Source organism: Durio zibethinus, chromosome 11, assembly GCF_047325235.1.
Source record: "Durio zibethinus cultivar Kanyao isolate XHJ-2024 chromosome 11, ASM4732523v1, whole genome shotgun sequence".
NCBI classification, from domain to species: Eukaryota; Viridiplantae; Streptophyta; class Magnoliopsida; order Malvales; family Malvaceae; genus Durio; species Durio zibethinus.
In genome coordinates this window covers 19402635-19415788 of record NC_143172.1, presented here as the reverse complement: position 1 = coordinate 19415788, position 13154 = coordinate 19402635, and the positions used below count along the sequence as shown (strand labels likewise).

General features: G+C 37.5%; 1 protein-coding gene across 1 annotated transcript; it reads right to left on the bottom strand.

Moving 5' to 3' along the window:
* Positions 1 to 1049: 1049 nt before the first annotated feature.
* Positions 1050 to 9244, bottom strand: LOC149516174 (uncharacterized). The gene is made up of 6 exons (XM_089768728.1): positions 7920 to 9244; positions 7577 to 7631; positions 7156 to 7234; positions 5895 to 7041; positions 5760 to 5769; positions 1050 to 5699 (listed from the first exon to the last, which is right to left on the bottom strand). Exons 1-6 carry the CDS (start codon positions 9242 to 9244, stop codon positions 2097 to 2099), a joined length of 6219 nt encoding a protein of 2072 aa, XP_089624854.1. The 3' UTR covers positions 1050 to 2096.
* Positions 9245 to 13154: the final 3910 nt, after the last annotated feature.

The following is a 13154-nucleotide window of genomic DNA, read 5'->3' as shown; positions in this document are numbered from 1 at the left end:
GGGACTGTTGTTTTTTTTTTTTTTTTGTGTTTTTGCAGAATTTTTTTTTTACAGAAGCTGCCTTCTTCTTTTCTTTTTTTTTCGTTCTTTTTTAGTCTAGTTTACAAGCTCTATTTATAGAGCTTGTTGGGATTCAAATCTCAGATTTTCTAGGATTCGAATCTCATTTTTCAACTGAAAAATCATACCTACCGTCCGTGATTGGTGGCTTGTCGGGAGGTTGATCGGGTAGTTGGTCGGACCAGTTCGGCGCCGTACCAACCCCTTGACTTTTGTTTTATTTCTGTTTCTTTTGTTTGTTTATTTTTTGTTTTTTTGTTTGTTTTGTTAAATATTATTATTATTAAAATAAAACAGTAGATCCGGACAAAACCGGTATCTACAGCTGCCCCTCTTTGCACATTACTGAGAATCAAGAATAGGGCAAAGACAAAGACAACGATTTTGTCCGAAGATAAATCATGATTTGATTTTTTTTTATTTTTTTATTTTTGAAAGGGCTCCTCTCAGCAGAGGTTTAACAACTTTAAAATCTCATCTGAAAATTTTATTTGAAAAAGCTCCTCTCAACAGAGGCTCCACAACTTTAAAATTTTCATCTTGTAAAAGCTCCTCTGTTCTCAGCAGAGGCTCAACAACTTTAAAATCTCATCTGAAAATCTTATTTGAAAAAACTCCTCTCAACAAAGGCTCCACAACTTTAAAATTTTCATCTTGAAAAAGCTCCTCTCAGCAGAGGCTCAACAACTTTAAAAAAATCTTATCTGAAAAAGCTCCTCTCAGCAGAGGCTCAACAACTTTAAAAATTCATCTTGGAAAAAGCTCCTCTCAGCAGAGGCTCAACAACTTTTAAAAATCTCTCTTGAAAAAAGCTCCTCTCAGCAGAGGCTCAACAACTTTAAAAATCTCTCTTGGAAAAAGCTCCTCCCAGCAGAGGCTCAACAACTTTAAAATTCATCTTGGAAAAGCTCCTCTCAGCAGAGGCTCAACAACTTTAAAAATTCTCTCTTGGAAAAAGCTCCTCTCAGCAGAGGCTCAACAACTTTAAAATTCATCTTGGAAAAGCTCCTCTCAGCAGAGGCTCAACAACTTTAAAAATTCTCTCTTGGAAAAGCTCCTCTCAGCAGAGGCTCAACAACTTTAAAAATCTTATCTTGGAAAAGCTCCTCTCAATAGAGGCTCCACAACTTTAAAAATCTTATCTGAAAAAGCTCCTCTCAACAGAGGCTCCACAACTTTAAAAATTCTCTCTTGAAAAAAGCTCCTCTCAGCAGAGGCTCAACAACTTTAAAATTTTCATCTGTTTTCAAATTTGAGTTTTCATCTTTGAACAAGTAAATTTCTCTCTTCCTTTGTTTGGTCATTGTCTTTACCAAAATCTTTTTTTTTTTTTTTTTTTTTTTAAGAGAAGGAAAATTTTTATCTTTGTTACAACTTCTCATGGATGCATGTACTGAGTGCTCATGATGCAATGCATGTAATGCAATCAAAATCGTTCATTGTAGTAAAAAGCTTCTCAAAATCTCTCGCTTTTGACTTCTTTTATCCGAATTCTTATATGACCAATCTGTCTTCAACATCTGACCATAATAGTTTTTTCTTCAAAAGTCTGCAACATCAATGTCTTGTCATGCTTTTCTCATCCTTTTTCATTTGCCTTTGTCAACTTTAAAAGTAATGCTGAGATCTTTCATATTTGTTTTTCTTTTCATCATTTTAAGTTCAAGACAAATAAAATGCAATCACATTTCTCTGATGGACAAAAAATATCAAATAAGGATAAAGGAAAGGATAGGCATTAGTTTCAAATGAAGGATAATGTATTTCCTATGGTTGATAACAAGTGTATGTCAAAGTGTTTGAGTTGAAATAAAGGTGTCAAAAGAATGATCACAAGATAATCATGAACAAAATATTCTCAGATTCTTTCTCTAAAACTAAATCAGATGACTTTCTTGATTATTCAGAGTTCGTCAAACTACACTTGCCCCTGCATTATGGGATCTTTTCTTGATGATGCTTTTGCTTCACATCTAAGCCGCCTTTTCAGGTTTTCAACTTAGATAAGTCATCATTTTTTCTTTTTTTTTTTTTTTTTAAGCAAAATATTTCTTCACAACATCTGAATTTATTGGGGTAGGTAAATCACCTCCGTCCATTTCTGCCAAAATCAATGCCCCACCAGAAAAGGCCTTTTTCACCACATACGGGCCTTCCCAATTTGGTGTCCATTTCCCCCGATTATCATGTTGATTTGGAAAAAATCTTTTTAGCACTAAGTCTCCTTCCCTGAAGCAACGGGGATGAGTTTTCTTATCATGTGCTCTCATCATCCTCTTTTGATATAATTGACCATGACAAAGTGCTGACAATCTTTTCTCTTCGATGAGGTTTAACTGCTCGTAGCGATTTCGAACCCATTCTGCTTCCTCTAACTCTACCTCCATCAAGACTCTAAGTGAGGGAATTTCCACTTCGACTGGTAGTACAGCTTCCATACCATATACCAAAGAGAACGGTGTGGCTCCAGTAGACGTTCTGACTGATGTTCTATAAGCATGCAAGGCAAAAGGCAATTTCTCATGCCAATCTTTGTAAGTTTCAGTCGTTTTCTCCAGGATTCTTTTGATATTCTTGTTCGCAGCCTCCACTGCCCCATTCATCTTCGGACGATATGGTGCCAAATTACGATGACGGATCTTGAACTGAGTGCATACTTCATTCATCATTTTGTTGTTCAAGTTTTTGGCATTATCAGAAATAATTGTCTCCGGAAGTCCATATCTGCATATTATCTCTCTTTTCATGAACTTACATACCACAGATCGGGTCACGCTAGCATATGATGCAGCTTCTACCCATTTGGTGAAGTAATCAATAATTACAAAAATGAATCTATGCCCATTCGAAGCTTTTGGAGTGATGGGACCAATAACATCCATGCCCCACATAGAGAACGGCCAAGGTGGAGCTAGAACATGTAATGTTGATGGCGGAGCATGAATCTTGTCAGCATAAATCTGACATTTATGACATCTCTTAGCATAATCAATACAGTCTCTCTCTATTGTCAACCAATAATAGCCAGCCCTCATAATTTGTCTAGCCATCATATGACCATTTGCATGTGCCCCACAAACTCCATCATGCACTTCTTCAATAATCTTTTTTGCTTCAGCTGCATTTACACATCTTAAGAGCACTTGATCTCGACCTCTTTTGTAAAGGATATCTCCATCAATGAAGAAACTCATAGCCAATCTTCTGATAGTCCTCTTATCATTTTCAGTTGCATGTTCTGGGTATTGCTGGTTTTTAATGTATTGCATGATATCATGATACCATGGCTTCCCATCAATTTTTTTTTCAACACCTGAGCAATGTGCTGGAACATCTTTCACATCCAGCTTGATGGGTTGGATTTCAGTATTTGCATCTATTTTGACCATTGCAGCTAGAGTAGCCAGTGCATCAGCAATTTGGTTTTCCTCTCTAGGTAGATGCTCAAATTGAACTTCTTTAAATTGCTTAACCAACTCAGAGATATATTTATGGTACTGAATCAGCTTAGAGTCTCTTGTCTCCCATTCACCTCGTAACTGATAGATGACTAAAGCTGAATCTCCAAACACATCTAACACTTTGATCTTTTTTTCAATTGCTGCTTGTAGACCCATAACACAGGCCTCATATTCAGCCACATTGTTTGTGCAATTAAAATTTAATCTGGCTGTGATGGGGTAATAATGTCCATCAGGAGATATCAAAATTGCCCCAATACCATGACCCAAAGCATTAGCAGCTCCATCAAAATACATCCTCCATGATTTTTCAACAGGTTTATTTTCTTCAATGGCCATCACATCCTCATCAGGAAAATCTAATTTCATTGGCTCATAATCTTCGGCTGTACGATCAGCAAGGAATTCAGCTATTGCACTCCCTTTAATAGCTTTTTGAGCCACATAAATGATATCATATTCTGAAAGCATAACTTGCCACCGTGCTATTCTTCCTGTTAATGAGGGCTTTTCGAAGATATACTTAATAGGATCCAGTTTTACTATGAGCCAAGTAGTGTGATAAAGCATGTATTGTCTAAGCCTTCGAGCTGTCCAGGTTAATGCACAACACATTTTCTCTAATGGTGAATACTTTGACTCATAATCAGTGAACTTCTTACTCAAGTAGTAAATTGCTCGTTCTTTCTTATCAGTTTCATCTCTTTGCCCCAGCACACATCCCATTGAATTTTTATGCACTGTTAAGTACAAAATCAAAGGTTTTCTTGGCATTGGTGGCACCAACACAGGTGGATTTGACAAGTATTCTTTGATCTTATCAAAAGCTTCTTGGCACTCATCATTCCATTCTCCAGGATCATGTTTTCTGAGAAGCTTGAAAATAGGATCACACTTATAAGTGAGTTGAGAGATGAAGCGAGCAATATAATTTAATCTCCCTAAGAAGCCTCGCACTTCTTTTGAAGTATGAGGAGGAGATAAGTTTTGGATGGCTTGTATCTTATCCGGGTCCACTTCGATTCCTTTTTCACTGACTACAAAGCCCAATAGTTTTCCTGATTTGGCTCCAAATGTACATTTGGCAGGATTCAACTTCAACTGAAATCTTCTCAACCTGTCGAACAGCTTTTTGAGATTGACTATATGATCCTCTCCTTCACGAGATTTTACAATCATATCATCCACATACACTTCTATCTCTTTATGCATCATGTCATGAAAAAGAGTCACCATTGCTCTTTGATAAGTAGCACCAGCATTTTTCAACCCAAAAGGCATGACTTTGTAACAGAATGTTCCCCACATGGTCACAAATGTAGTTTTCTCCATATCATCTCGAGCCATCTTGATCTGATTATAGCCTGAGAAACCATCCATAAAGGAAAATGTGAAGTGCCTAGCAGTATTATCCACTAGAGTATCGATGTGAGGTAAAGGAAAGTTATCCTTGGGACTTGCTCTATTTAGATCTCGATAATCGACACACATTCTCACTTTTCCATCCTTCTTAGGAACTGGCACTATGTTGGCTACCCATTCAGGATATTTTGCCACTTCTAAAAATCCAACATCGAATTGTTTCTTCACTTCCTCTTTAATTTTCAGTAGCATCTCTGGTTTCATGCGCCTTAGCTTTTGCTGCATCGGCTTACATCCTGATTTTAAAGGTAACTTGTGCTCTACAATATCAGTGCTGAGTCCTGGCATATCCTGGTAAGTCCACGCGAACACATCTACATATTCTCGGAGTAATTCTTCTAGCTTCTTTCTTTCAACTGGTAAAAGAGATGTACCAATTTTGACCTCCCTTTTATTCTCACCATCTCCCAAATTTACTGATTCAGTAATTTCTTGGTGGGGTTCAATTGGCTTATCTTCATGTTCTATTAATTTTAACAAATCAAGAGGCAGTGTGTAGTTATCTGAATCTTCCTCATTATCAAGTTCATCAACATGAATTAAATTTTCAAAATCATATCCGAGATTATTGCCATGATTATCTTCATGTTCATTGTTTGGGACCCTGCAAAAGGGTAAGATGAAGAAAATATTGGCACACAAAAATGGAATGGCAAGAAAATGTAGGAAAGAAAAGAATGAAAGGTAAAATGAAGATAATAGAAGAAATGTGGATGCATCTTCTAAGTCTTTTATTAAAATGACAAACATAAACACACCATAAAAGATCTCCTAATACTCGTAGAAAGTAATTAGGGATTTAAAGTTTCACATTACTTTTCCAAAGCTTTAAAAACAATAGGCAGCTCCGTAACTTTCCAATTATCCAGCTCAAAATCTGAAGGACAAGGGTACACGAACAGCTCTTCACTTCGACTCTTCTTTTCTCCATCCATCATTTGAATGGCCAGCTCTGAAAATTTTTCCATGAATCCTGCACTTGAGGCTCCCGGTAAATCTGAATAAATGTATCCTCCCGAGTGAAAAGAATCATAGAGATATGGAATGACTATGGGTTCTGACTCTGGTTCATATCCCTTAAGATTAGCTATCCTCTTATATCTTTTCTCATTCCCCATTCTTACTTTATCCCCTCTTGTTGGCTTATATCCCAAGCCAAACCTGTCTCTCTTTTCATATATGGCCGATGGCTTCGTGATTCCTTGCAGGTTCTTCCCAAGTCCGGCTTCAGGTTGCCATCCCATCTTGGTAAGCTGTCTGACTACCATTTTAGTAGTCGTAGATAAGTGTGACGAATACAATTTAGATCCTTCAGCTATATATGTTGCATTGGTAATCTCGAAAGATCTATAAGAGCATTCTAAAGCTTCATCTGCCGATTCCACATAAGGAGTATTTATCGGTTGAGTTACCAATAAATCTTCTTCTCCTGCCACACATGTTAGCTTCCCTTCAACAATGAATTTGACTTTTTGATGTAATGAGGATGGGACAGCACCTGCCATATGGATCCACGGTCTACCCAATAAACAACTATATGAAGGAGAGATGTCCATGACTTGAAATTTCACGTTGAAAGTACATGGGCCAATCTGCAGTGGCACTTCTATATCTCTCAACACTTCTCTTCTGGTTCCATCAAAAGCTCTCACTATCATATGACTAGATTTCATATAAGATCCATCAACAGGGAGTTTTGCCAGAGTAGCCGCAGGCATAACATTGATGGATGAGCCATTATCAATCAAAACCTTAGCCATTATATGACTTTTACATTTCACAGTAATGTGAAGAGCCCTGATGCTTCCTCTACCCTCAGGAGGAATCTCTTCATCATTGAAAGAGATATAGTTTGAAATCGTCAGATTACCAACAAGCTGTTCCACATATTCAACAGAAGCATTGTGAGACACATATGCTTGATTTAGCACCTTCAGTAAAGCATTACGGTGTGACTCTGAATTGAGCAATAATGACAATAGCGAAATTCTAGCTGGCATCTTGTTAAGCTGTTCTACCACGCTATACTCACTATGTTTTATTAGCTTCAAAAATTCACCTACTTCACTTTCAGATACTGGCTTCTGACATTCTTTTTCTGGTGTTGCATCAAGATCACTCTGACTTTCATTTTCTTCCCTTACCTTGGCTTTCTCCTTTCTAGCTTTTTCTAGAGCCTCTGGGGTATAGCACCTGCCACTTCGGGTTATGCCTCCTACACCCGTTATATTAGCAGTATCTGGGTTGACTACGACACCATAATCGTACTTCCAAGGTACTGCTTTATCATTCTGATATGAAAAAAAGACAGGAACTTTAATTGTCACCACTGGTCGAGAGACGAGTTTTTCTAGCTTCGATGTTGGCTTCTCATCATAATAGATAGTTACTGGTCTACGCCCAAACTTATTCTTTGAATTAATGGTAGACACTTTCACCAACTCTTCTCTCTCTTGGTAAAACTCTATTCGACCTTCATCCATCAATTTTTGCACCTCTTGACGAAATTGGTGACAATTCTCGATAGAATGCCCCAAAACATCTCTGTGATAAGTGCAGCTTTCAGTTGAGTTTATCATTTCAGAGTAATTTTGAGGTTCTATTGGCTTCAACATGTCAGTTTTGACCAATACTTCGAACACCTTAGCCATAGGAGTTTTGACCTCCTCTATTCTTCTTTTCACATAACTTGTTTGCCCATCAATCAAAGCATTTATTGATGGTTTGGTATGATTTGGTAGAGGGTTTCCATTGACATTTGGAGTCCTTTGTTGGCTGGTATCAAAATTTAATACTCCTTCATTGATTAACCCCTGCACTTTACGCTTCAAAGCAGTACAGTTCTCAGTGGAATGACCTGGATTCCCATAATGATAATCACAATGTGCATTGGGGTCATACCATTTGGGAAACGGAGGTTTCATAGGTTCAATGATAACAGGAGCAAGCAGATGTTTCTCAACAAGTTGAGGATACAGATCTGTATATGTCATGGGAATGGGATCGAAAGTGAATTTTTCTTGGATATTTCTTGGGGCTCGTGGACTACTATTAGGTCTCCAGTCTGGTCTTGTAGGTACAACAGGACGGTTATAGGAATAAGTGGGTGTTCGAAAGGATGGTTGAAAATGAGGTGAATAAGCTGGTTGTGGTAATGACTGGTATGGTTGATGTGAATGAGGGATGGATGTAACATGGTTTACAGAAGGGTAATGGGTCTGGTATACTGGTGTAGGATAAGGTGTGAAACCTCTGAATTGTTGCCCCATATAGTTCACTACTGGAGCTTCATTCTCTTTCTTTCTAGGAGCTCCACCTTTCTTTACTCCACTTGTCTCTCCCGCATCGAGCTTACCATTTTTTATGGCATTTTCAATGATCTCACCGGATATCACCATATCGACAAAATTCTTGGTTGCATTACCTATCAATCTTTCATAATACGGTGCTTTCAAGGTATTCACAAATAAAACAGTTGTTTCTTTCTCAGTGAGAGGGGGTTGAACTTGTGCAGCCACGTCTCTCCATCTTTGTGCATACTCCTTAAAGTTTTCAGTTACTTTCTTTTCCATGCTTTGAAGAGATAGACGATCTGGAACCATATCCGTGACATGCCGATATTGTGTAAGGAATGCCTTTGTAAGCTCTTGCCAAGAACGAATATGAGTCCTATCTAGCTGGACATACCACCTAGCTGCAGAACCCGTAAGACTATCTTGAAATATGTGCATTAACAACTTCTCATCTCGAGCATATGCTGCCATCTTTCGACAATACATGGTGATATGGGTCATTGGGCATTTTGTACCATCATATTTTTCAAATTCAGGGACCTTGAATTTAGGTGGAATTACCACATCTGGAACTAAACAAAGATCAGCTGCATCTGTGGAGCCATAAAAATCCATTCCCTCTACAGCCCTAAGCCTTTCCTCCAATATCTTCATCTTCTCCCGGGCACTGGTATCTTCTACTTTTTCAGGTGTCTGCATCCCTAGCTTTTCTCTTTCCTTGGGATCATCTAAATCAGGAACTAAGATTGGCTCAGGTGGTTTTTCCATCATAATGGGATTAACAAAATTCTGAAATTGTCCTGGAGCAGGTGTGGATGTCATTCTTGGATAAGGATTAGGATATCCACCAGGAGTAAAAATTGGTACTCTAGTTCCTTGTGAAGGTTGGTTCAGTCGTGGCTCAAACCCTGGAGGATAGACAGGATCTACCATATCTGGCGATCGTTCTTGAAAGCTAGGATTTTCTTCCACTGTTTTTCCTTTGTCAAGTTTCTTGAGCATATCCATTATTATACTAAGATCTCCTTTTAGTTCTTCTTGAGCTTTTTCAATTCTCTCAAATCGACTGGCCTGTTCTTGCTCCATGATTCTTGTCTGTGTCCTGGTATTGTATGAATGACGAGTAGGTTGGGCCGAAATTTTTGATGGGCGAGCTATTCTTGAACCTTTATTACCACAAAATTTTTTTATTTTGAAAAAGAAAAGAAAAAAATAAAATTAGAATGCTATGTGTTAAAAATTTTACTTTATGAAAAATGATGTATATGATGCATGAATGCAAGTGAGAGATATTTGTTCTTGAACGAATTTCAACATTAGAAATTTTTATTGATCTCATACAACTTTTATTACATAGGATTTATCATCCTAGAGTTATATCCATAAAAGCATTTGACTTGCTCATAATGGTCCTTCACCTCATCTAGAAAGTTCACTGGGCACTGTCCATATTCTCCTATGGGATTGACTTCTCTTCTTAATGCTTCTACCTTTTCAACCATCTCCCATGCTTTCCTCACTGCCTTGCAAACTTGATTAGTCAAGTGCTTTATGTACTGTTGCCTCCCTAAACTTTCTGCCTTCCATCTCATATGAGCATCCCTTTCTGAATCACATGTGAAGATCCAATCTTTTTCCCTTCTATGCCACTCATCTATCATTGCTGAAATATGACTTTTGTGTCTTGCAGTTGTAGCTCTAACCCTTGGATCACCTGGTGAAGCGATTCTTTTTCATTCAATACTTCGAAGTGCTTTTTTCTTTCTTCTGCGAGCATGACTTTTAATCTTTTCTTTTCATTTTGGCATTCCACCAATCTTGCTGAGGTTGTAGAGTATAATCCCTTCCAATTCTGACATTCTTGAGAAATTCTGGTGGTCTCCTCTTGCTTTTCTTGAGCTTTGCCCTTCCATTGGTTTATTCCCTCTCGGAGCTTATCCATTTCACGTTGTCGGCCAAGGTAAGACTTGGTAACTAGTAACCTCTTATTTTCTTGATGTAGATCTTTCAAGTCACTATTAGCCAAATCTCGCTCTTTTATGACTTTTTCTAATATGCTCCCTTGTATCTCCGCTTCATATCTTAATTGCCCTACTTTTTCACGAAGTCTCAAATTTTTTCTTCTTATTTCTTCTTTTTCAGCTTCTAATTCTTTCTTAACAAGCTCAACTTCTGATAATTGCACCTCTTCTGAAAGATTAACCAATTGATATGAGCTATCATCAGGAGGGAGTACTATGTCTCTAGGCCGCATTGCTTTCCAAATCTGATAATCAGAAGTGACTTTATCGATGAGAGGCCCTAACCTCATTCTTTGTGTTCTCTTCCATGCTTGGATCAACTGCTCCGAAGTTCTTGATGGATTTGATTCCCCATAAATGAATTCTACTTGGACCAGGCCATGAGTAGCAGGAACAAACTGTTTTGCACCAAATTGCCTAAGTGCCATCAATGGAGCATAACTTACAACACCCCATAGCCCTAATAACGGAATCCATGGCTCATTTCCTCCACGATACAACAAGGGCACACGAGGCATCCAAGGCACCATCCATTCGATTTCATCCCCAGTAATCCTTCGTAAGAAAAGGACCCATTCTTCCTTAGTCTTTAATGTCGGCCATTGGCTTTTGCAAAACTCTTCGAGTGGTGCTTTATTTCGAAGATATGGTTTCGAAAATGCACTTTTCCCACATTTGAAATGACTTCTGACCCATACGTATAATAGAGATGCACATCCTATGAATCGACCTTTCCCATTTCGTCGACAAAAATTCAATGACCTGATGGTTTCGGCTAGGACTGCTGGAGCGGGATTAATTGTTTGGGTTTTAATTTGCTCGAAAAAGTCTACCACAGTTATCTCAATGTAACCCAAAGTCTTTGGAAAGATTACCATGCCATACAATGCTAGAGCAAACACATCCATACCTTGATCATTATCCAAATGCTCCTGAATGAAATTTCGAAGAAAGTCCCAACGAATGCCGAGATGTTTACCTTTAGACTTCACAAAGGAATCAATGGTTTCTACTTTAACCTCCATAAGCTTGGCTAACTTTTTACGATAACCTGATTTTGGCTTTCGGGTAAATACTTTATCTGGACATTGTAATTTTATCCCGAGCAAAATCGAATACTCCTCGATGGTTGGCACCAAATCTTCCTGATTAAAAGTGAAGCATCTATAGGATGGATCCCAAAACTGTATAGCTGCTTTGACCAGCTGTTCATCAACCACTACTGAAATGAGAGATGCAATCTGCCCATACTTTTTGCAAAAGCTTTCTTTTCTTCCTTCACTTAACTGACCCCAGATAGCAGCTAACTCTTTTAAATCATTCTGTGTGAGATCTAAATGCACTTTTTCGGGTAACTCAGACATATAACTGGTATGCAAACAATCTCCGTTCTTTTGTTGAGCCTCTTTCGACCAAACATGTACTTCATTATACGACTCACATGGCACACTGACTGAGGATGAGCAAATCTGTAGTTCTATGGGATCCATGAAAACTTCTTGGGAGAAATGTCCTTGAGCAAATATCTCGATGCAAAACTGTATGATATGATTAATGTAACAAAATTGAGTTAGTGTGAGGATGTGATTTTAAAAAAAATTTGTTTTTTTTTTTTAGAGATTTTTTTGTTTGTTTTGTTTTGTTTTGTGTTATACACAACTTTTATTCTTGGATATTTTTTACAAGAAAGTGGATGGAGCTCTACATAAGGCTGGTTTCCTAGGCTTATTATATGCTGGGTTTGGATTGACAGGGTCTAAAGGTTCCCAAATTATTCCTCACTGTCGTCCATATTGGACTAGTAAGGCATCCCGATCCTCACCCATTACAGGCTACTAACGGAAAGGGTTCAATTCGAGTGGAAGTATTTCGCTTGCCATTGCGGAGGTTATCACCTCACGAGAGCAATAGGTACTTTACTTCCTTCTATAAAGGACGAAGCCCGGGTATAGAGCTCATGTATGAGATGCATCGTGCCATTGTGTGCAAATATATCCTAATTTATTGAAAGCAATATATATACAAAAAATAAAACATAAGAGGCATAATAAGAGAAATGTGTGTGAATTTTTTTGCTTTTTATTTTTGATTTGTTTGGTTTTGTTTTGTTTTACTAAAAATGAAGAATAAAAAATTAAGAATTTGATTAAGACTATTTAAATCAAAATTTAAGGATAACAAGTAGTTAATTTTGGCTTGACTCTCAAAAACAAAATGCGTCCCCAGCGGAGTCGCCAAGCTGTCGTAACGGTTTTGTGTCCGCCCGACGAATTTGGAAACGAAATAAAAAATAACGGAGTCGCCACCAATCTTTTTTGGCTAGGTGCGATTGGCCACCTATTAAAACATATCCTTTTAATGAAATCTTAAAATTAATTAAAATTTATTAAAAAGATAATTTTACGGTCTGCGAAACAGTCTGGGTTCGGGAGTCGATTACGCGTGGGGAAGGATTAGCACCCCCACAACGCCCGTTAAAAAACGGTACCAATTAACAACGTGTTATCCTTTGATTTTGATACAAACAGTCTTATTTTCAGTATTCAAAAAATAATTTCTTTGATTTTTATTTATTAAAATTATTCTCGAGAAAAATAAATCAAAACCTTTTTATTGAAATAATTCTTAAAATGTTCCAGTACGTTGGTAACATTAAAAGAACTCTTTCTCACCTAGAGATTTCTTAAAGCATCTCTACTCGGAATACTTTTAGAATCTCATCTTTGGAGGTCTAAATTTACTTTTCGTAAGAAATTATGTTATGCATGCCATGCAAAATATTTTCGTGTTTATGCACACATTTTATTCTCATTCAAAAATTTTATTAATTATTTTATTAATTTTATTAATTTTAATTAAAATTTTGAAGAAAAAAGGAATTTAATCATATTGAAGAT

Bases quoted from the DNA above. Each gene is read 5' to 3' on its own strand.
- LOC149516174 (XM_089768728.1), bottom strand. From the start codon at position 9,244: ATGGATATGCTCAAGAAACTTGACAAAGGAAAAACAGTGGAAGAAAAT. The intron at 7,632-7,919 runs GTATCCTCAACT...TGGGCAAACAAG, and splicing joins CCCATGACATATACAGATCT to TTATGTGAAAAGAAGAATAG. The intron at 7,235-7,576 runs GTATTGGTCAAA...TTTTCATATCAG, and splicing joins CTATGGCTAAGGTGTTCGAA to AATGATAAAGCAGTACCTTG.